This window comes from Nelumbo lutea, chromosome 4, assembly GCF_056320005.1.
Source record: "Nelumbo lutea isolate HS-2025 chromosome 4, American lotus-T2T, whole genome shotgun sequence".
NCBI classification, from domain to species: Eukaryota; Viridiplantae; Streptophyta; class Magnoliopsida; order Proteales; family Nelumbonaceae; genus Nelumbo; species Nelumbo lutea.
In genome coordinates this window covers 1,740,624-1,762,121 of record NC_142687.1, presented here as the reverse complement: position 1 = coordinate 1,762,121, position 21,498 = coordinate 1,740,624, and the positions used below count along the sequence as shown (strand labels likewise).

General features: G+C 37.7%; 1 protein-coding gene across 1 annotated transcript; it reads left to right on the top strand.

The window, feature by feature from the left end:
* Window positions 1-1,109: 1,109 nt before the first annotated feature.
* LOC148853330 (uncharacterized) lies at window positions 1,110-15,549 on the top strand. Its single transcript, XM_088941939.1, has 5 exons — window positions 1,110-1,705; window positions 2,684-2,821; window positions 5,969-6,304; window positions 12,921-13,094; window positions 15,144-15,549. Exons 1-5 carry the CDS (start codon window positions 1,430-1,432, stop codon window positions 15,441-15,443), a joined length of 1,224 nt encoding a protein of 407 aa, XP_088798065.1. The 5' UTR covers window positions 1,110-1,429; the 3' UTR covers window positions 15,444-15,549.
* The last annotated feature ends 5,949 nt before the right edge of the window (window positions 15,550-21,498 follow it).

Below are 21,498 nucleotides of genomic sequence, written 5' to 3'. Positions count from 1 at the left end.
AGGACTTTGCTCTGACTGAAACCAGACTCCAAACGCATGGGAAATTTTCAGCTCCAAAACTCTCCCAAACAGAATGGGGAGTATTGTTTAAATAAGCATAGTTAACCTCCTAAAAAACTGGTGCACAGTTTAGATGCCATGGCAGGTTAAAGATGACAATTCAAGACAAAATCAGAGGGTCTTGGACAGTAAAGTATCATGTTAATAAACAATTATAACCTACAACACATAAGAAAAATAAAAAAATTATTTAGTAAATATCGAAAAATGCAAAAAACAAGGTTCAATTTGAAAAGAATGCAAATGTAAATATCTACGGTATAAATACATACAAAACAATACAAACAAAATAAAGTTTTACACTGCATCTTTACATTTTGTACTCCTTGCAAATTAAGCCTAAAAAGACAAAAGTCAAAGGATAATAAAACCAATCACAGGGGCCTGTGTGTTTGTGTCCCCTGTTTATGGCATATCTTCCCCATTCCCATCCTCAAACCAAAACCGTTTGGAACTTACAATAACTCTCCAATTAACAGGTTTGTTTTTTCGCTATAATTCAAAAACAGACAAAAAAAAAAAAAATCTACGCAAGTCAAACTCATCATCTGATCCACCGTGAACTCCACCAGTATAGATTTAAAAAGAAATAATTAAAACAAAAATATCAAAAAACTGTTGTTAGGATTGACTGGTCAAATGTTTAATTGCCCGGGTTAATAGATTGCTGATCAAGTATTATAGATTTATAGATTTCATTTATTAAATAAATGCTTGTATTTGATTTATTTTTAAAATGAAAAAAAATGATTGATAGTCCATTTATTAACAATTAAGCACCACATCAGCGGTTGAGTAAAATCATTGGGAGAAGTGTGAAAATGAAACTTCTCCCACGAGACATATAAATCAAAATCCATTTTTATTAATATCAGTATATACGAATAAATATGATGAAACGAAACGTCCATAAAACAAAAGACACGCCAAATCGACTGAAATGGTTTTATGATGAAACTGAACCGGTTGCCTCACAGGTTGGGTCAAGCGATCCTACCGCCCGGTCTCGTCCGGCTTTCAAAACCATGATAAGACGGGTTTATTAAACAGAAAGAATTTCACAAGCCGTGAAATCAAATCATACATCACACGATGTGATTCACATCGCATTTGTGGTCATCTCTCAAAATTTAGGCGGGATTCATCCTCCTTAACATAGAAGCAAGGAATCTACAATGGCGAAAAAGAGAAATCAGAACACTTTACACATAAAAAAGCCATTTTTACAAAAGAGAAGCAGACCTCATCCAGTCTCTCTCTCAGTCTCAGTTCATTCTTGCTTCAGTTTTTTTCTGACGCATTCGGCTTTTCGTTTGGCTTTTCGGCCCTTTCCTTTATATTTTGCAACTTTTTTCGGAAGCATATAGAGATGAGCTGTGAGACTGTCGGTTCAAGTCCAACCAGTCTGCATGCAGACTGCAAAATTGCCTCGGATGGGTGTGAACATATTTATCAGAGAATGATGAACATGGATACTTGTTTTAACTGCAAAAAGCAGGGCCATTGGGCCAGAGACTGCCCTAACATCCCCAGCGGCCAGGATTTCCCGGTTGTGCACTGCTCTTGCGGGGCTGGACCATGCGTCGTTCTTACGTCCCGCACGGAGAAGAACCCTGGGAGAAAATTCTATTCGTGCCCTGTGACTGTGAGTATTAGTATACATTCTTCTTCTTCTTCCTCTTCTTTCGTTCTGTTTTGTCTGCAACAGGATCGATTGCTTTAGTTCCGCGTTTCTCTTGCTCAAATGACTCTCTTTCCGCAATAGTCCTCTCATTTTGTTCCAAAAGTCCTTTTTTTTCAAGTGTTGATTCGGTTCACCTTCAAAATATTTCCGGGCATTGTTGTGAACCATTTTAATTGCTAGTTTTCATCAAGTGCTACCATGTCAATCGAGAAAAAATCTCTAAAAATATGATAAAACATGGATTAAGTCATCCATGGAAGTAATGGGCCATGGACACTACACACATGAATGATTTTAATGAACTTCCTTTAGAACTTCAAGGAAGTGTTGCTCTACTTCTACAGTGTTTTGGCAACTGACAGATCTTTCACGCTGAAGATTATGAGAGCTGAAGTGGTAACGTATTGCTTGAAATATTTTCTTTTTATTCCTTATATTATCTACCTTATTGCCAGTTTCTCTCAAATGATTTTCATTTGGAAAAATATGGCCTATCTTTTATACTTGACAACTAAGGACATGAAAAAAATATAAGCAACTCGTCATACTTCTTCAGTATGCTTCTAAGTTTTGCTTATGATTTTTTTTTTTGGAAAGGTGGGGGGGGTACTTCCCCCGCTTATACAAATCATCAGTATCTTCTGTTAGACCGAAGCAACAGTAGTGATATGGGTTCACAGTGATACAGCCATACAGGAATGTCAATTGTCAAGGAATGTCACCCCGCATGTGGAGATACCACATGCCAGGACGAATTGCTCCTCGTTGACAATGGTGGCGATACTGGAATTGCTGTGAATATATATGGCTAGAATTATTTCTCAGATTCTATATTATATTGTTCTAACAATTCTTTTTTTTGATTGTTCTGAACATTTTAATTTTGCTTTAGTTATCTGATTCGGTATTTTTATTTATTTTCTATTTGAATTTGTTTAGGACAAAAAATGCGGCTTTTTCAAGTGGTGTGACATGGTTCGTTCTGATCGAAGGTGTGATGTTCCCCAGTCTTCGTATGGTGCTGAAGTGCACATTCCTACACTAAAAAGTAGGGGGAATGCATGTATTGGGGAAAAGGTTAACTTTTCATCCTTTGATATTCTTAGCACTTCCACAATTAGTTTTTGACATTCTGACATATCATTAGTTAAAAATGAGTTTTTATTCTTTGTTTGAACATAATTCTGCTCTGTTATAATTGTTCTCAAAATTTCCTATCAGAATTAAATTGTGCTCAAATGATAATAGAAACAAAATAACTAAATATACTCCAATGTTCTTCTTATCTGGGTGGAAATTTGTACTATAGACTTATAATGTGTGTTCTGTTATTTATTATTGTATTGTTTTTTTCCTACATAGCATGGTATGTACTTTCCCTTTGTTATTGATAAAAAAAGGTATGTACTTTCCCACAATTAGTTCGTGAATGGGTAATAGATTTTGTACACTTCTGATGGTCTTAATATTTTGATCATGGTCCTTTCAATTTTGTCAAATTCATATTAAACACCAGTATTTTAAAAGCGCAGGGGTCAATTTGCATCCGAGGCACAAGGCGAGGCGCGCGCCTTTTTGAAGGAAGGCACAAAAATAAAAAATAGAAAGTCATAAAATTCAAAAAAAGCAAAAAAGTGAAAAACATTAAACATAATATTAATAAAAAATATAAACTTATATTTTAAAATAAATGTTTTAAAAAACCTATTATCTAAAATTAAAATACATAAAAATAACATGTATAGCGTATTCAAATGAGAATTTAAAAATAAAACCAAACATATAAAACGTTTTCAAGCATGTAAAACCCACAATTTCTTTTTTTTTTTTCCCCTCAATTGCATTAGTTCAAGTAGCTAATGTGATGTAAAACATATTACATTCCTAATTCTGTGAGCCGCCTTTGTGCCACACCCCTCGAGGCAAGCCCAAACAAGTCCATATTAGGGTCTTAAATTCTTAGTTCTCACACAAAAAATAATGATTTTATAATTTCAATTGCTTTCTAAGAAGATGAACAAGGCACAAAAAAAGCTTCAAATTTTCAAAAGGCACATGCTTGGGCTGAGGTGCAAGGCGCATCAGGCGTGCACCTTTTGAAAGGGCTGCGTCTAGGATCTAGGTGAGGCACATACCCTAAAATGTGCCTCGCCTGTGCGCCTCAAGGGTTGAATGGTCCAACTATCTCGTTTGATTGTTTGACTCATTCAAATAAGAAATGCAAATGCAAAACAAAAAGAAGAGAAAATAGTTCAAGATTATCTTTTAGAGCTAATTTATATCTAAGTAGCTTGAATCAATAGATATTATAGGTTATAACAGGTTTTAACATGAATATTTGATTTGGGTTTAATCAAATCACATTTCTAAGAACCAGGCAGCTTAAAAACCATCTTGGCTGCTGTTCTTTGTTCTAATGGTTCAACCAATCAGTCTATTCTGAGTCTGATGATCTTTGGGGGCTTTTCTTGTTATGGCAGGGAATATTTGGTTGCCAGTTACTGGTTCTAATAGTCCAATTGTCTCTGGTCCAGTCCGAGTCAGATAAAATGGAAGATACTTCTAGAGTGCTTTTACATTTTGGCTTTTAAAGCTAATTGTCTTATTTGGTACTAATATTGTGATTTTTTTTTTTATGGTAAACATTTGTTGAAATGTGCTGCTTCTATATTTTTGTTGACAAGACAGATATATAATCTCTGCAGAGGTAAGACTGTAAATTATGAAAATAGTGAACTCCTTCCATTGGTATCCTATTTTTTTTTTTTTGAAAGATGAGAAATTTTATTAAATTTAAGGGAAAAACGATACAAAATCCAGAAGGGAGGGGGATCCTCAACACCCAAAAGGTAAGAAAAACAAACAGCAGCCAAAACAAGGCTACTGAACATAAATGATTAAAATATAGCAAAATAATCTCAAATGATGTTACCCTAGTGATCTTGAAACTGACTACCACAAAGCACCCAACTTGGGAAGCCCATTTAACCAGAAAACTCTTGATGCAGCCACACACCTTCTCCACTTCTTCCATCTAATTCTCAAAGGTCCTGTTGTTTCTTTCTCTCCAAATCCCCTAACAGACATCAAGAGGAACCATTTATCATAAAATTTTACCTCGCCTGCGAAAGGCCTTCACTTTCCATGAAGAGATTAGGCTATATTGATGTCAGCAGGGAGGGCCCCTCGACAACCAAACAAAGAAAACATATGGATCCATATCTTATAAGAGAAATTGCAATGCAAGAGCAAATGCTGAATGAATTCGTGCTTCACCACAGATATAAACATCTATTTATAATAGTCATTCCTTTGGATCTGAGGATATCAGTTGTCAAGATTCTGCCCTTAATTGCCATCCAAAGGAAAAATATCACATTAGATGGGACTTTTTGCCTCCAAATCCAGCACTAGTGAACCTTTATACCTTCTGAAGTGGCAAGCTTTTTGATCAGTGATTTGACAGAAAATGCGCCTGACCTTTCTTGAGACTACCGCATTCTATCAGGTTGTAGTGGCTGAATTCTAACCTGGTTAATATCTCTCACTAGAGCCATGAGATCCTCCAGATCCCACTCATTAACAGGTCTTTTCAGGTGAGGATCCCAGAAAAACTAACCTCCAACAATCTCATAGCACTCACTTTGGCATATTTATCTTCTGCCATTGCAAAGATACTAGGAACTCTATTAATATCCATGCGGTACTTGGTCTCAGTATAAATGTTTCTTATCAAGATGGATGATTTAGGCATGTTCAGTTATCTGTACTGTAGTCCATAGATATCCTCAATTTTACACTTGGTGCAACAATATTGTGAGCAAACAAATGTGTCCACATACCTATTATGGATGGTTCAAACCTTGTTTATTTTATTTCTTATCCATCCTTTGTTTTTAATTACCCTACGTCACAGGATTTATTAATTATATATGGAATGTAACACAGAAGACAAGAAGATACATTATAGTAGTAGGTGATCCCGTATCCAAGACTATGATTTGGATAGCTGTTTTTACCTATTTTTGGCTTGCTGTGACTTTCCCTTAACTTTTTCCTTCTGCTATGATTACTTGGTATCTGCAGTCTCTTTACAAGATATTAATTATTCATTATATTGCGTCATTTCTAGTTCAGCTATTCTCCATTCCTATTCTTTAACTTTTGCAATAAAGTAATATAAGCATTCACAGCAACATATATTTTTATTGTTAATCCTTGCAGGTAAACTCTGGGTCCGGTTATGGACGAATAATTCCTGAGTCAGAGCCTAACCCTAAGAAGGAAGAATTGCCTGATTCCAGAGACCAAGTTAGGGATTATCAATCTATTTCTCAGAGGGATAGATGTTTTCACTGCCTAAAGCAAGGGCATTGGGCTCATGAGTGCCCTAACAGAACCACAAAGAAAATAGAGCTTTCTGGAGGCAGGCCTACCATAGTTGATACTGCAGTATACCTCAACAAACAATGCCCTTGTGGGGTTGGAGCTTGCCTCATTTTGACATCAAATTCAGAGAAGAATCCTGGGAGGAAGTTTTATAGATGCCCCGGTAAAGCTGTGAGTAAATTTTCTTGGCTATCTGTTGTTTATTAAGTTTCATCTAATGAAGGTACCATTTATCCTTTGAGAAAGTGGACAAATAACTAACACTTTTGGCAAGGTCTATTGGGTTCTATTCAAGGAAGATTTGTCCTGCATAGCTTAAGTCAGATAGAAATGTAGAGAAGAGCTGTAGTGCATAGAAAGGATCATGCGTTTGAGCTGAAGAATGTTTCTTTTCTTGCCCAAGAAACCCTACCCCCCCTTCCTGGTTCCTTTCATTGGTTGCAGTGTGAATATTTTGTAATCAGAGTAGTTGAATTGTCTCCAATGGTATTATCAAATCACAAATTGTGTAATTATCCTACAAAGAATTAACATCTTGAAGTAATGGTAAGCTGATGTATTATGTGATTTGGGTAATTGGTTGTAAGAGGCATACTGTTTGTTGGCATTTTAATTAACTAGTTTGTTTTCCTGGTATGTAACTAATAAGTTGTTTCCCATGGAACTGCTATTTTAGGAAGTTTTGATGTCCAATTTATCTGTTTTTTTTTTTCTTTTTGACAAAATAAAAGTTATGGATGCCTTAAATTCTCACATACCACACTTTTGATTAGATTATTTGATTTTATGGTCTTTCTTGACAATAAATCCGATTGAAATATGAGGAAGTAGAGAAGAGAAGGAAAGAAGAGAGAAAGGAGAAGGAAGAAAGGAAGAAGAAAAAGTTTGGAGCAATAGAACAGTGCTGGCGGCGCCAACTTTTATTATATTATATAGGGTGGCAGAAATAAGAAGGGAAAAGACCCTTGTGCCCCTGCTGTAAGTGAGTACAATAACAGAAATAACAGAAATAAAAAAACGCTTTAACTAGCCAAACAGACTCTAACACAAATAACTAAATTATTTCAACACTCCCCCTCAAGTTGGAGCATAGATGCCAATCATGCCCAACTTGTCACACAAATCATTGTGCCGCACATGATTAAGACCTTTGGTGAAGATATCTGCAAGTTGTTCTTCTGAGCTGACATATGGAGTACACACTTCTCCATTTACAAGTTTCTCTCTAATAAAATGCTTGTCCACTTCAATGTGTTTCATCTTATCATGCAAGACTAGATTAGTAGCAATATTGGTGGCAACTTTATTGTCACAGTAGAGTGACATAGGATTGCTCACTACAAAACCCAGTTCACCTAACAGATTTCTTATCCACATGATTTCCGCAACCCCATGAGACATCGCTCTATATTTTGCTTGAGCACTAGATCTAGCCACCACACTTTGTTTTTTACTTCTTGAGGTATCTAAGGATCCTCTCTATAGCTTCAAAGTGAGTTGTACTAGGATTGTGCATGAACTGACTAAGGACATCCACTGCATAAGCAATATCAGGCCTGGTATAGACAAATACAAGAGTCTCGCTACGAGTCTCTGGAACTTCTTCACATCTTTCAAAAACTCTCCCTGACTGTCTCCCAACTGATGATTAGATTCAATTGGTGAGTCAATTGGTTTTACCCCCAACTTTCCTGTATCTTTTAGTAGATCTAGTACATATTTCCGTTGGGAAATAAAGATGCCCTTGTGAGAGCGGGAAACTTCAATTCCAAGGAAATAACGTAAGGGGCCTAGATCTTTTACCTCAAATTGAGTGGTTAAGAATTTTTTTAGTCTCCGTATTTCAGCCTCTCAATCTCCTGTGATCACTATGTCATCCACATACACAATAAGAGCTGCAATTTTCCCTTCACCTCTTTTCACAAATAGATTGTGATCTGAATGGCATTGTTTGAACCCCATCTGTTGAATTGCTAAATGGAACTTACTAAACCAAGCCCGAGGTGATTGTTTCAACCCATATAAAGGTTTTTTTAACCTGCACACCTTTTGTTCATTGCCTTTGGCACAACAACCTGGATGTTGGGTCATGTACACTTCCTCTTCCAAGTCACCATTCAAGAAAGCATTTTTGATGTCCAATTGGTGAAGTTCCCCGTCAAGATTTGTTGCCAATGAAAGAAGGATCCTGATAGAGTTCATCTTAGCTATTGGAGCAAAAGTCTTTGCATAGTCCACTCCATATACCTGTGTAAAACCTCTTTCTACCAGTCTAGCCTTGTACCTTTCAATAGTTCCATCAGCCTTGTGTTTCACTGTGAACACCCACTTGCAACCCACTGGTTCCTTCCCTTTAGGAAGGTGGTCCACCAACTCCCAAGTGCCATTTTTGTGTAATGCATCAATTTCTTCTTGCATTTCATATATCCATTCTGGTTTAAATAAAGTTTCTGCCACATTCTTAGGAACGGGAACACTATCCACAGAAGAGAGGAATGCACAGAATGAAGGTGAAACGTGATAATAGGACACAAAATTAGAGATAGGATGATTAGTCGTACAAGATCTAACACCCTTTCTCTTAGCAATAGGAATATTAAGATCATTGATGACAGGTGAATCAACATTGAGAGTAACAGGCATATCAATAGGAGCAAGTGAACCTGGCTGATGAGACGGATCTACCTCTAGTGAATCCGATGATGTTGGTTGCATAGTGTCAGGTTCCATGGCTCTTGAACTTTGCTGGCTTTTATGGCAATGATGAAAAACCCGGAATGGAGGAGGATCAGGTAAAGGAGGTAGTTGAGTTTGAGTCGCCTGTTTCTCCTCAACCCTACTCTCCCTCTAAGGAGAAACCGAGAAGAAAGGTTGATTCTTAAAGAAGGATACATCAATGGAGACGTAGTACTTGTGAGAGGTAGGATCATAGCAGCGATACCCCTTTTGAGATAAAGGGTAACCAAGGAAAACACAAGGAATAGCCCGAGGATCAAGCTTACCTCGAGTAGGGGACAAGTTATGGACAAAGCAACGACACCCAAAAACACGCATCGGAATGGTGGACAACGGAGTTGTAGGAAACAGAAGTTGATGTGGGGCCTTATACTCTAGTAATCGAGATGGCATACGGTTGATGATGTATGTAGCACACAAAACTGCATCCATCCAAAAATGTTTTGGCACATTCATATGAATTAATAAGCCACGAGCTACTTCGAGAAGGTGACGTTTATTTCGTTAAGCAACACCATTTTGTTGGGGTGTCCTGGCACAAGAACTTCGCTGAAGTGACCCACTCGAAGCAAAAAACTCCGTGAGATTACTATGGAAGTATTCCTTCGCATTGTCTGACTGGAAGATATGGATTTCATTTTGGAACTGAGTGAACACCATGCGTTGAAAGTCTTTCACAATTTTTGGCACTTCATCTCTAGATCGCATAGGGTAAACCCAAGTGTATCTAGAGTAATCATCAATCAAGGTAATGAAGTACTTATATTCAGCCTCAATGGGTAGAGTAACAGGGCCCCAAACATCAGAATAAACAATATGAAATGGAAATTCAGATCTTTTATTTATCAAAGGTAAAGAACTTTTACAATGTTTACTCAATTGACATGTCTGACACTGTAACTGACTCACTGACAATGACTCAAACAACTTTGGGAACATAACTTTTAATGACTCAAAAGAAAGATGACCAAGACGACTATGCCATAAATAGGCTTCTCTCGACAAACTCATGGAATCTGTAGCCACAAGACCAGCTTTATTCTCCAACACGTAGAGACCATCCACTATGCTTCCTCTACCAATCGTCTTCCCCGAGGCCATGTTTTGAAACACACATGAAGACGGAAAAAAAGTGACTGAACAGTTCAAGGAGTGAGTTATTCTACTAATGGACAACAAATTTATAGGTAATTTCGAAACATGCAATACATTAGAAAGGGTAAGGCCGAGTGGGAGAGGTATGGTACCTTGGCCAGATATGGTAGAGAAAGAACCATCAGCTAGTCTCACCTTATCTCTCCCAGAGAGAAGGTTATATGTTTGAAATAAATTTGACTTACCGGTCATGTGGTTTGAGGCTCCGGAGTCAATAACCCAAGGAGAATCAGTGGTATGAGATGACACATGTAAGGTTGTGGCAGCGTTACTTGATGTAGACGCGAAAGTGGTAGAGGGAGTAGGACTAGAATCCATCTGGCGGAGAGTCCTACCGTACAATTTCAAATGGTCACGAAAGGAGTTGATAATTTCTTCCTTAGGGTCAGAACTGGGATGCCTCTCTTGAGTTACGAATGGACTAGTCTCTGTCGACACCATATTAGCTGAGTTATACTTTTTCTGATTTTGCTGGCTTGGTTTCTTGTAGGGCTGTTCATAAGAAGGCCCAACCTGACCAAACCGACCAACCTGGACCGACCCAACCCGAGTTGGCTGGGTTTTTGTCAGCACCGATCGGTTTCGGGTTGTATAAATTCATAAACCGAACCGACTTAGTTCCTACTCAACTAAAAACAGAAATATCTGAAAATATATATTCCAATATCTATATCTAAAAAATATATATTATGAAATATGTCAGATATATATTTCCAGAAAATATATATTCCAATATATTTGTATGTATATTTTTGTTTATATATATATATTTCTAAAATACATATTTCAGTTTTAAATATATTTCCAGAAAACTAGTTGGCCATGGGGGGCATGGATGAACTTTGAGCCGAAACTGACCCAAACCGACCCAACCCGACTCAAACCGACCAGGTCAGTTTTGCTTAACACTGGGTCGGTTTCGGTTTCCATCTCAGGTAACCCGACCAAGTCGGGTCGGTTGGAAAAACCTCAGTAAACCGATCCAACCTGACCCGTGGACAACCTTAGTTTCTTGCCCTGATCAGGTGTTGACTTTTACCCAAATCTTGTGCCCATTTAGGTTTTCCATGGAGATCCCAACATGTATCTCTCGTGTGTCGTGTCTTCTGGCAGTGAGTGCACCAAAGTTTACTCTTATCATCTGTTCTCTTCTGAGAGTCACCTTTCTTAAAAGCACCTCTGACATTTGTATCTGAGTTTCCCCGGACAGCTAGGGCAACTGGCTCCCCCTCTGCACAATTCATCACACTTCTTCTACTCTCTTTTGACTGCACTAAGGCATACACCTCCTGAACTGATGGCAAGTTTTTACTACCCAAGATCTGCACCCTGATGGACTCATATGAAGGATTCAGCCCTAGGAGGAAGACAAAGACCCGTTGCTGAGATACAAGTGACTTATACGCCTTTTCATCTTCATTACACTTCCAATTCACATTTTGGTAGTGGTCAAGTTCTTTCTATATCGATGTCAAATCAGAATAGTACATCGAGAGACTCCTCTCCCCCTGTTTGCAAGTAGAGGATTCAGCTTGCAGTTGGTATATCTTGGCATAGTGTCTCTGCTCTGAATAGGTGGACTTTGCTTGTTCCCATATCTCACAAGCAGTTTCAGCCCACATAAAAGTCTTCCTTACTTGTGGCAGTATGGAAACCAAGAGCCATGACATCACCATACTATTTTCTTGGTTCCACCTATTCATATTCAGCATTTCCATTCTTCGGTTCCTTCACTCTCCCATTGATGTATCCTATTTTCCCTTAGCAGTGATGTAGAGTTTTATTACCCTAGACCACTCAAGGTAGTTCAGACCATCAAAGGGAATAACAGCCATGGGGAAATTCATATCCATTCCCTCACTCACTCCATTGTGGCTCCCTGAAATCTCTGAAGTAGCAGAATTCTCAGACGACATGGTAAGCACAAGATTTTTTTTTATCTAAACTCTCAACTTAGGATCCCTCCTTATATCGACAAAAGCTCCACACACAATTCAGTTCTGGACTTAATCTGAGCACAAAAACAAACAGCACCAATTTCCAAAGAACTATGACGAGACTGATTTTCACCACAGCATTAATCAATAACGTGTAAGTTCCACCACAGCATATATCAATTAGAGAGATCCTAACACATGAAATCAGACTAACGAGCAGAGGAACCAGGTCATCTACGACCTACAATCACCTTTTCTTAGGTACAGGATCACACGATGCAACAAATAAAAGATATAATCCTCACAAAAGTCTGCCGACATTTACAGGATCACACAATCCAACAAATAAAATATATAACCCTCACAAAAGTCTGCCGACATTCAGTGGTTTGGTTTCATTTGTTCTCCACTTGGTACACGACCAAGGAAATAAATAAAAAAAGAAAGAAAACTTTAGGGTTATACTAGTTGCAGATCTGATTTGATCAGCTCAGATTCAGTCCTCTGTTCTGCCCAGATTCAGCAACTTGAAGAGAAAAAACTTGGTCGCCCAGATTCAACAGCCTTGCTCTGATACCATCTTGACAATAAATCCGATTGAAATATGAGGAAGTAGAGAAGAGAAGGAAAGAAGAGAGAAAGGAGAAGGAAGAAAGGAAGAAGAAAAAGTTTGGAGCAATAGAACAGTGCTGGCGGCGCCAGCTTTTATTATATTATATAGGGCGGCAGAAATAAGAAGGGTAAAGACTCTTGTGCCCCTGCTGTAAGTGAGTACAATAACAGAAATAACAGAAATAAAAAAAACGCTTTAACTAGCCAAACAGACCCTAACACAAATAACTAAATTATTTCAACAGTCTTTTAATTGGTCATGTCTTGCCTTCCATTTTAGTTAGATTTTATGGGTTGTATTTAGAGGAACAGCTTAGTTGGTTCTTTTATTCTTTGTATTTTTATAGGGCAGAAAATGCAACTTCTTCCAGTGGTGTGACCAGGAGACAGCTGATGAAAGACATGATGCTCTTCAGTCTGTGTATCCCTTGTGTTCTTGTGGTGCTGGAGTTTGCAGTCTCTCAACAGTGAAAAATGGAAGAAATGCAGGGCGAAAGTTCTATGTCTGCCCAGTGAAAAGGGTATGCATTGTATGAATTTTTTAATACTTTGGACTAACAGTTATCCTCTCCCGTGACAAGGATAAGAGCATTCTTTGGGCATACCTGTTACCACATATATGATTAAGACTACCCTACCTGATCCAGTGGATCTTTGCCTAGAATATTATATTATTACAGTGTTAAAACACAAAGGTGGTTAAAAAATTGCTCATTTATTATATTTCTTTTGTCTCAATGATGAGATTATTGTGCGTGGTGAACTATCAACCTGCAGATTTACCAATTATTTTTTCTTTAATTATATATTCTTGGTTGATGACTTGTGGACATAAACCCTTCTTAGATAAGTCAAGATTTTATCCTTATTTGGATGTGTTAGTCGTAGTGGGAAGTTTTGCTGGAATTAATTTAGGATGTTGGGACCATCAAGCATTTACTGTCTTGTGGGGTACCTAGTCTATGGGGTAATCCCTAGATATTAGGTGTTTTGGAATGTGCTGTTTGAAGGGTTTTCTAAAAGGTTGGTACCCTGGAAGAAGATTTGCATTTCCTTGGGAGGGAGAATTGGTACCTTTGGTGTTTGAGGGGAATGACTATTGCTTATTGGGTATTTTGTTTGGGCTGGTTACAGCTTACAGGTAGGTGTTTGTGGAGGTAATTTTGTAAATTTGTCAATTGTTGTGGCAGTTTGTCTAGTTGTTTTTTGTATAATGTTTCATGAGTGGGGGCTGGGGCTAGTAGGGTGTGGTGGCTGTTTCAGGTAATTTTGTAAATTTGTCAATTGTTGTGGGAGTTTTTCTTTTTTCTTTTTAATATTTTTTGGTTTTCTGTTTTCTTTGTGAGTTGCAAACTTACAGTCCTCATTTTCATATTGTATTGCTTCAATTTTAATTTTTTTTTTGTAAATTTTGAGTTTTCTTTCAAAACACATATACACATGCAAGCATAGTGATGCTGGAGCACAGTGGTCAAATATGAATCTTTTGAACTTTTATGTATTATTTTTATTTCTATATAACAGGGAAATTTTGGTCATTTTACATGTTATTGGAGGAATGCCCAAGATTGGTGAGTGATTTGCATGCCCTGGTATGGTTTTTGGCACTGATGCGTTTCATGGTCGTTCTGTTTCACCAACTTGTCACATCAGAAAAAATGGAAAAACCATTTAATTGAATCACTATAGTGATCAAAATAACGTTTCTTGAATCACCATAGTGATCTTGGATCACCGATGCGGTGTAGCACATTCAAATTTGAAAAAGTTAACTGCTTTTCTGAGATATACCCTTGTCATAATGAAAACCATAATCACCATCTAAGCCTTGTCCTAACTATATAGGGTTGGCTATGCCATAAAGAAAGTATTTTAAAATAAAACCAAAGTACTTTAAACACCCAATCAGCATGCATCTCCACCAAATGGGTTTTTATGTGTTTTTCAAAAACAAAGAAAAAAAACAATGCATAATGGGTGGTGGTGGTGGTCCTGATTCCTGATGAAACGTAATGCTTGTGAAATTCAGAACTCAGTCTTCTTTTATGAGCATCTATTGCAGCCATCAACTGCCTACAAATTCTTCACAAGAATATATTCAACACCCCCAAATGATTGAAAGTTGAAGTTGATTCAAGTATATAATTTTTTTCTTAAAACCCTATGTTCCGGAGCTTTTGGGTTTCTTAGTAAAGTAGATTTGTCATCCTTCTATTCGATATTCTCTTTCAAGCTTGGTCAGCTCTGCAAGTTGAATGTGTCTCTATGTTCAATACCTTCCTAGGTTCATCCTTTAGTCATAGTTTGTTTTATGTTAATTTGGCATTAGGGCAGGTGATTCTACATTATTTGGTGTCAATACTTCTAGTCTTACACCACGGAAACTTACCATACATCTATATTTCAGGGAATGCTGAGTTATCATGTCATGTGAACAATAGCCTTCTATATATAAATATGTTTGATGAGCAAGATAGCCTTCTACATGTTATTTGTTTATTTTTCTTTTACTTCTATGTCATATTTGTTGGTTTCTAACAGAAGGGAATTATGACTCAATTGTTTTCCAGGGACAAGGAGCTTGTAATTTCTTCCAGTGGCAAGATGCTCCAGCAAAAGAAACAAGTACCAGTCATTTAGATGAGAACAAACCCTGCAGTTCTCCTAAATCAGCATCTTATTGCCAGAACGAGGCAGGTGGTGCAATGAAGGATCATCATTATAATAATTTAGAGGAAAATTTGACCCCTGGGTTGGCAGAGGAAGAATCCTCATTGTTCAGAGAATTCCATTCCAAGATTGAGACAGATGGATCAGGAATTGGGATTGATGATTGTTATCCTCCAATTGAAAGATTGGGTTTAGAATAAATGGAGAATGCTAATGTTATTACTAAGCCATGCATTGAAGGCACTCAAATTGGTATTCAAATTGTAAGATCATACTCTAGTTAGTTAAGTCTGAAAGTTTCCCCAACCTCTTTGACTGTCCTGCTATAGATTACTCAGGAGTATTTTCTTATTGTGGTTTACTTTAACGGTGCTGATTTATTAACATTTTCGATCATCGTCATCATCCATGCCTCATCCTAACTATATGGGATCTACTACATAAATCGTGTTTTGCCAATCCATTCTATTCAAAACCATATCCACTGTTAAATTGTTAGTGCTTAAATAATTTCTTACTACTTCTAACCATGCCCTTTTTGGTCTACCCCTAGCTCGTCTAGCTAGCCCCTTCAACTTGTAACAAATCACTTCCATAGTTGTCAAGGTGCCTAGGCGATGGAATCTGAACGCATAAAATCTAAAGATCCCTATTCCTCCTAAGCTGCTTTATTAGTTTTTTATACAAACCAACCTACCTGTATACTACGTATTAGCAATAAAACCATTCAAATAAGTAACTAACTATAAATTTCATATAAAAACATAAACATGCCATCATAAATACATCATTTAAATATATTAATTTCAATGTTTAATAACCTGCATCGGGCCATTAAAAAAAGGAAAAGAGAAAATAAGGGGGCTTTGATTCATTCCCAAAAATTAAACAATAAGAAAACAAAAATACATGAATAAGAGGACAACTTGGGCTGTGTTTAAGGGGGCAGAGACCTTGTTTCAGGCCAATAAAAATGCCCGCCTAGGCGTTGCCTTGACAACTATGATCACTTCTTCTAACTGGAGCTTTTGGTGGTCTTCTATGCAAGTGACCAAACTATCTTAGCCTACTCTTCCTCATTTATTAACATTTTCGATAGATGAGAGAAAACTTTATTGAGATTTCCTGTTTCCCAGATCATGGATGGAACTAAAAACCTTGCAAAGAATTGTATGGGACCATAGTCACAGTGAATCCCCATTTCTCCTCTTCTAGCTTGTAATTCTGCAAAGGAGTATATTGTAATAGAAATTTACTCTCCCCTGTAAAGGTAGATGGTCTTTGTGGACCTATCAATAATACATCCATCTGCTGCTAAAATTTGAACTTCTCCTGTTGAACAACTCCAAACCAAGAGCTTGAGAGACAGAGAGAGTGAAGGACCTTGTCTGGAAACCATGGATTAGGCTTTATACTATTATCAATTATTCCAAGGATTAAATAAAACAACTTTGCCTTCTCAATCCTTGGAACTTGGAGGCACTTCCAATACTTGAAGGCCTTCAATTATGCAACCAAGCATCTGTAGAACTTACTTTGACATGGTCTACTTTGAGTACTTGAATTCTTTCACCACTACTGAGTTGAATGCAAGTGTCTGCTACCTGATGCAAAATTTTCATTATTGAATCAATGAATAAACTCTCTGAGAAATGAAAAATTATTTGCTTATGGTTGCTTTATTCCTATAGTCTAGAGCCCAACATGCAATTAAAGTCAGAAGAATAAAATTCAGCAATCTAGAATGAGGTGGTGGGTGGGGAGATCTGGTATGAAATACTATGAAGTATTGTAAGAGGTGTCACAATGTCTTCGGCGTTTGTTACATCTCTGGTATCATGCTTTCTTTGAACTGGTTGAAGAGGCTTGTGGTGCCTGGTATCAAAATACCATTGTGGATTTGATGGCAACAATAAATGGATAAAATCTATAGAAAAGAGCAAGAACACGATCCCAATGTTTACATGATTTTGTAGAATAACTACATCTATAGGCTACATTATCACTAGGGCTGATAGGGAAGATGTGATAAGGGGATGGAGAGTAGGCACAAACAGAATTCCAGTAACTCACCTTTAGTTTGCAGATGACTTGATGATCTTTTGTGAGGAAGTGGAAAACCTGAAAGAATTGATTAGAGATTTTGAAGGAGTTTCCAATCTGAAAATCACTTGGAAAAAGCTGCATAGCCGAAGTAAATATAAACTTTGAGGAGGGTGAGGTGATTGTAGATTGTCTTGAGTGTTCCATTTCTTCTTGGTCTTTGTCCTACTTAGGGCTTCCGTTAGGAGCAAACCCTAGGGAGAGTAGGTTCTGGACCCCAATCTTGGAGAAGATCGAAAAGAGATTAGCAGTGTGGAAGAAAAATTATATCTCTTTGGGTGGGAGGATCATTTTGATAAAAGCTACCCGCATGAATCTACCTACCTATTACCTCTCCGTCTTTAGGATACCGTCTAGGGAAGCAAAGAAATTGGAAAAATTGATGAGAGATTTTCTTTGGGAACTGGGAGAAGGTAAAAAAGATCATTTAATTAATTGGGTAGAAGCAAAGAGGAAGGAGGATTAGGGCTACGGAATGTGCTTAAAAAGAATTCAGCTTTGTTAGGGAAGTGGCTGTGGAGGTGGCCTTTGGAGCGAGATAGACTCTGGCACAAAGTAGTGAAGAGTATTCATGGAGGTTCAAAGAGTGGTTGGGATGCTGGTACATCAAGAAGGGCTAATCTAGCCACACCATGGAAAGCAATTCACAAAATTCTTCTACAGTTCCTCAGTCGTGTCAGGTATGATGGTTGTTATGGTAATTCTATTCGGTTTTGGGAGGACATTTGGGTTGGAGATCTCCCTCTAAAAGACCTTTTTCCTTCTTTGTACTCTGTTTCTTTGTATAAAAAAGAGGTGATCTCAAAATTCCTTCCATCGATTTTAAATTTGTCAGCGTTGTCTTGGGATTTTGGTTTCCGTAGAGGGTTAAGGGGTGAGGAAATTGAGTGTTTGTCTACTCTTCTATGTCTCCTTGATAAGGTTTGGCTAGATCCCTCGAAACCTGATAAAAGAATTTGGGCCATTCACCCCAATGGATCTTTTTCTTGTGGCTCCTTTTTCAAGTTCCTCTGCCAAACTTATTCTCAATAAAGTTTCCCTTCCAAAGAAGTCTGGTGTAGGCCGGTCCCCCCAAGGTTATGGTTTTGTGTTGGGAAGTGTGGCATGGTAAAGTAAACACGATGGATAACTTACAAAAGAGAAGACCCGGCCTTTGTTTTTCACCAAACGGGTGCATTATTTGCAGATCTCATGGTGAGGATTGTAATCATCTATTTTTATCTTGTAGTGTAACTGCAGAGCTCTGGGCTTGGCTTCTATCTTTGTTTGGGTATAGTTAGGATATGCCAACAGAAGTAAGCACAATCTTTAACCCTTCTTTTTTCTCTTGGCCCCATAAAAGAGGAAGGAAAATGTGGAGATGCACGTGAGCAGCATTGTTATGGACAGAAAGGAATGCCAGGATCTTCCAAGAAAAAGGGAGGAGCAGTCAAGCCTTGAAGGACTGCATTATGTCCAGGTCAATACATTGGTTAAAGACTCTAGAATTATTTAACCATTTCTCTTTTACTGATTGTTGGAAGGATCGGAAATTGGTAGCAAACTGTTCCTCCTACAAGGTAAGGGTATTGACTAATTGGGCCCCCCCTCCTCTTGGTTCTTTGAAGCTGAATTTTGATGGGAGTAGCCAAGGTGACCCAGGTCCCTCTAGGATGGGAGGTGTACTGAGGAATGAGGCTGGAGAGGTTGTCTTAATCTACTCTGGCCCTTTAGGTGTTGGAAACTCTATCAGGGCAGAACTGTCTGCTGCATTACAAAATACTTCTTGCAAAAGAAGTGGGCGTGGAGCAGCTTCTGATTGAAGGGGATTCTAAGACAAGTGGTTGACTGATTAAATAATCCGGAGGACATCACTTGGGGCTACAAAAACGAGTTAAAGAAATTCAAATGGCTGACAAGAAATGTCTATAACAGTACAGTGGGTTGGGAGGTCAGCTAATACATTTGCAGAGGTCTTGGCTAAACAAGGGATAAATAGGGAAACATTGTTCTGGGCACAACTGTAACTCTTGTTTTAACATCAACATTCATGTAATTTCTGTTATAGTTCTTGTATTTGCTGTTAGGAGAGGCAGCACCTCGCGCCTCTAAAGGGATTTTCTTGTAACCAATCATTAATTTAATGGAAATTAATTTATTTATAAAAATTATCCGGATAATAAAAAAATCCACGAATCTCCACTTCACCAAAGGATCCCTACACATATGGCCAAAATCCTGAAACCTGGGTTGTTATACTGTCTAGAACCCCTATCCCTAAAGTGGGTGGAGGATCCAAGTCTCTCAGAACATCCTAATGTAAGTTTTACAATGCTTTGGTGCATGTACACATTTTGGATTATTATGTATGATATTATTGTTTTGGCAAATGATTAATACTTTATTGAGATCAAGAGCTTAAATCAGTACAAGCATCCCTTTGAGAGGTGTGAGTTGGACCTCCCTCAAATCTAGAACAAAAAGAAAATTATTAAAACCTGTCTGCTGGTGGCATACACAATATCAACTATTTTTTTTCTCAACTATTTCGTCCACTTTTGTCACATTAAGAGTGACCAGAGTTGGATATGACAATTCTATTAACACCAGTCTGCTGGCATACACATATCAACTGAAATGATTGTGTTTGTCTTCTGCTTTGTTTTGAAAATTAAAAAATACCAGGTATGTGACCCATATATGAGTGAATACAAAGGATATTCTTTTCTTAAAGAGAGTGTGGAGCATCATATCTCCCGTGGACTCAAGAATGTACCTATTCCATCAGTGCTTTGGATGAGAAAAAGGATATTTCAAGCAAACTTCCTTGTACTCCTCAGGTTAGATAATCTAGGTGCCTCTCATTTTTATAGTGATATATTTGTACTTGCATTTTTTGATTGGTAGTTAGAAATTATACTGGTATACCATAGGAGAAGATACAAAGCAAATGCTTCCTAGTTTTGGTTGGGGTTAGAGAATAACTTATACAATTTCATAATTTGCTATTTGGTTGCAAGCCTGAAATATTGGAATTTGATCGACTGTCTTGTTCAGAATAATCTCCTCTTTGATGATAAAGAGCTTACATTTTAAGTTGGCTAGTAAAATATATGAGGGAAAGTGAGAAGTGGAGGGACAGTGAAGAGTTGCAATTGGGAACTAACTTTTATCAATAACTGAGGACTTATCTTTCGTGATATTTCACATGTTGACCTCTCTTTTTGACTATCTTCTTGTTATGTGCCTTTGTTTGCTTTAACATTTAATACTTGTTGCTCATAATTTCTGCAGTTATTACATAGTGGTTATGCTGTATGCTCTTGTGGCATGAATGCATTAAATCCTCAGTCATTTAAAATACCAACTTTCATGGTTTATTGCTCTTGTGGTGTCGCTGCAGCTTAGTTTCTGATCATTATGGAAATGTGTCTGCAATGTTGACATAAAATTAAACCAAAGATTGATGATTAGGATGATGTGTTGTCCTTTTAAAATTTCTATTGATTTCCTTACCATTCTCTATTCTATTTGAGACCAAAAGGTGCAAAACAAGTATAATGTTAGCATGTGATGCATACTTGATGAAGCATCAACTTGATATATGATCCATGTATCTGATGCTGATGCAATGGTCCAAGATCTCTACCAACTGGTGGATCTTGATCTCTGATCCATATATGATCCATCAGTCTTCTTTCAGTTTGGTAATCCCCTTTGTTTGCATGTTGGGCTCATGTCCAAGATCTCTACCAACTTGTGGATCTTGGTCTCTGATCTAAAGCTAAAATCATCAAATATTGGAAAACTAAAACATAAATTGTCCAATTACTGTTATGTGTGTGGAGGTTGGAGCTTTGGGGCTTATGCATGATGCATCACACTTAGCTATCCGGTCAGGTTTACACTTCTTGGACTTGAATAGTTGTTTATATGCATTCGGGACACATGTTGGCAATATGTGTTTCAAAAAGCATTTGTGGTTTAAGCCATGAGCTTGGATAAAGCATGAATGGGGTGTATAGGTGTATGCTTTTTAGCAATGTTCTGAGAACCGGACCGGTCATAGAACCGGACCGGTCATAGAACCGGATAAGGGAGAGGTTCATGGGTCAGAGGTTTGACTGGGGTTGAACTAGAGGTCGAACCGTGATGATGTGGCATAGACATGCA

Excerpts from the sequence above, each read along its gene's own strand:
- LOC148853330 (XM_088941939.1), top strand. The coding sequence starts at position 1,430 with ATGAGCTGTGAGACTGTCGGTTCAAGTCCAACCAGTCTGCATGCAGAC. Across the intron at positions 1,706-2,683 it reads TCTATTCGTGCCCTGTGACT|GACAAAAAATGCGGCTTTTT; the intron begins GTGAGTATTAGT and ends GAATTTGTTTAG. Across the intron at positions 2,822-5,968 it reads ATGCATGTATTGGGGAAAAG|GTAAACTCTGGGTCCGGTTA; the intron begins GTTAACTTTTCA and ends TAATCCTTGCAG.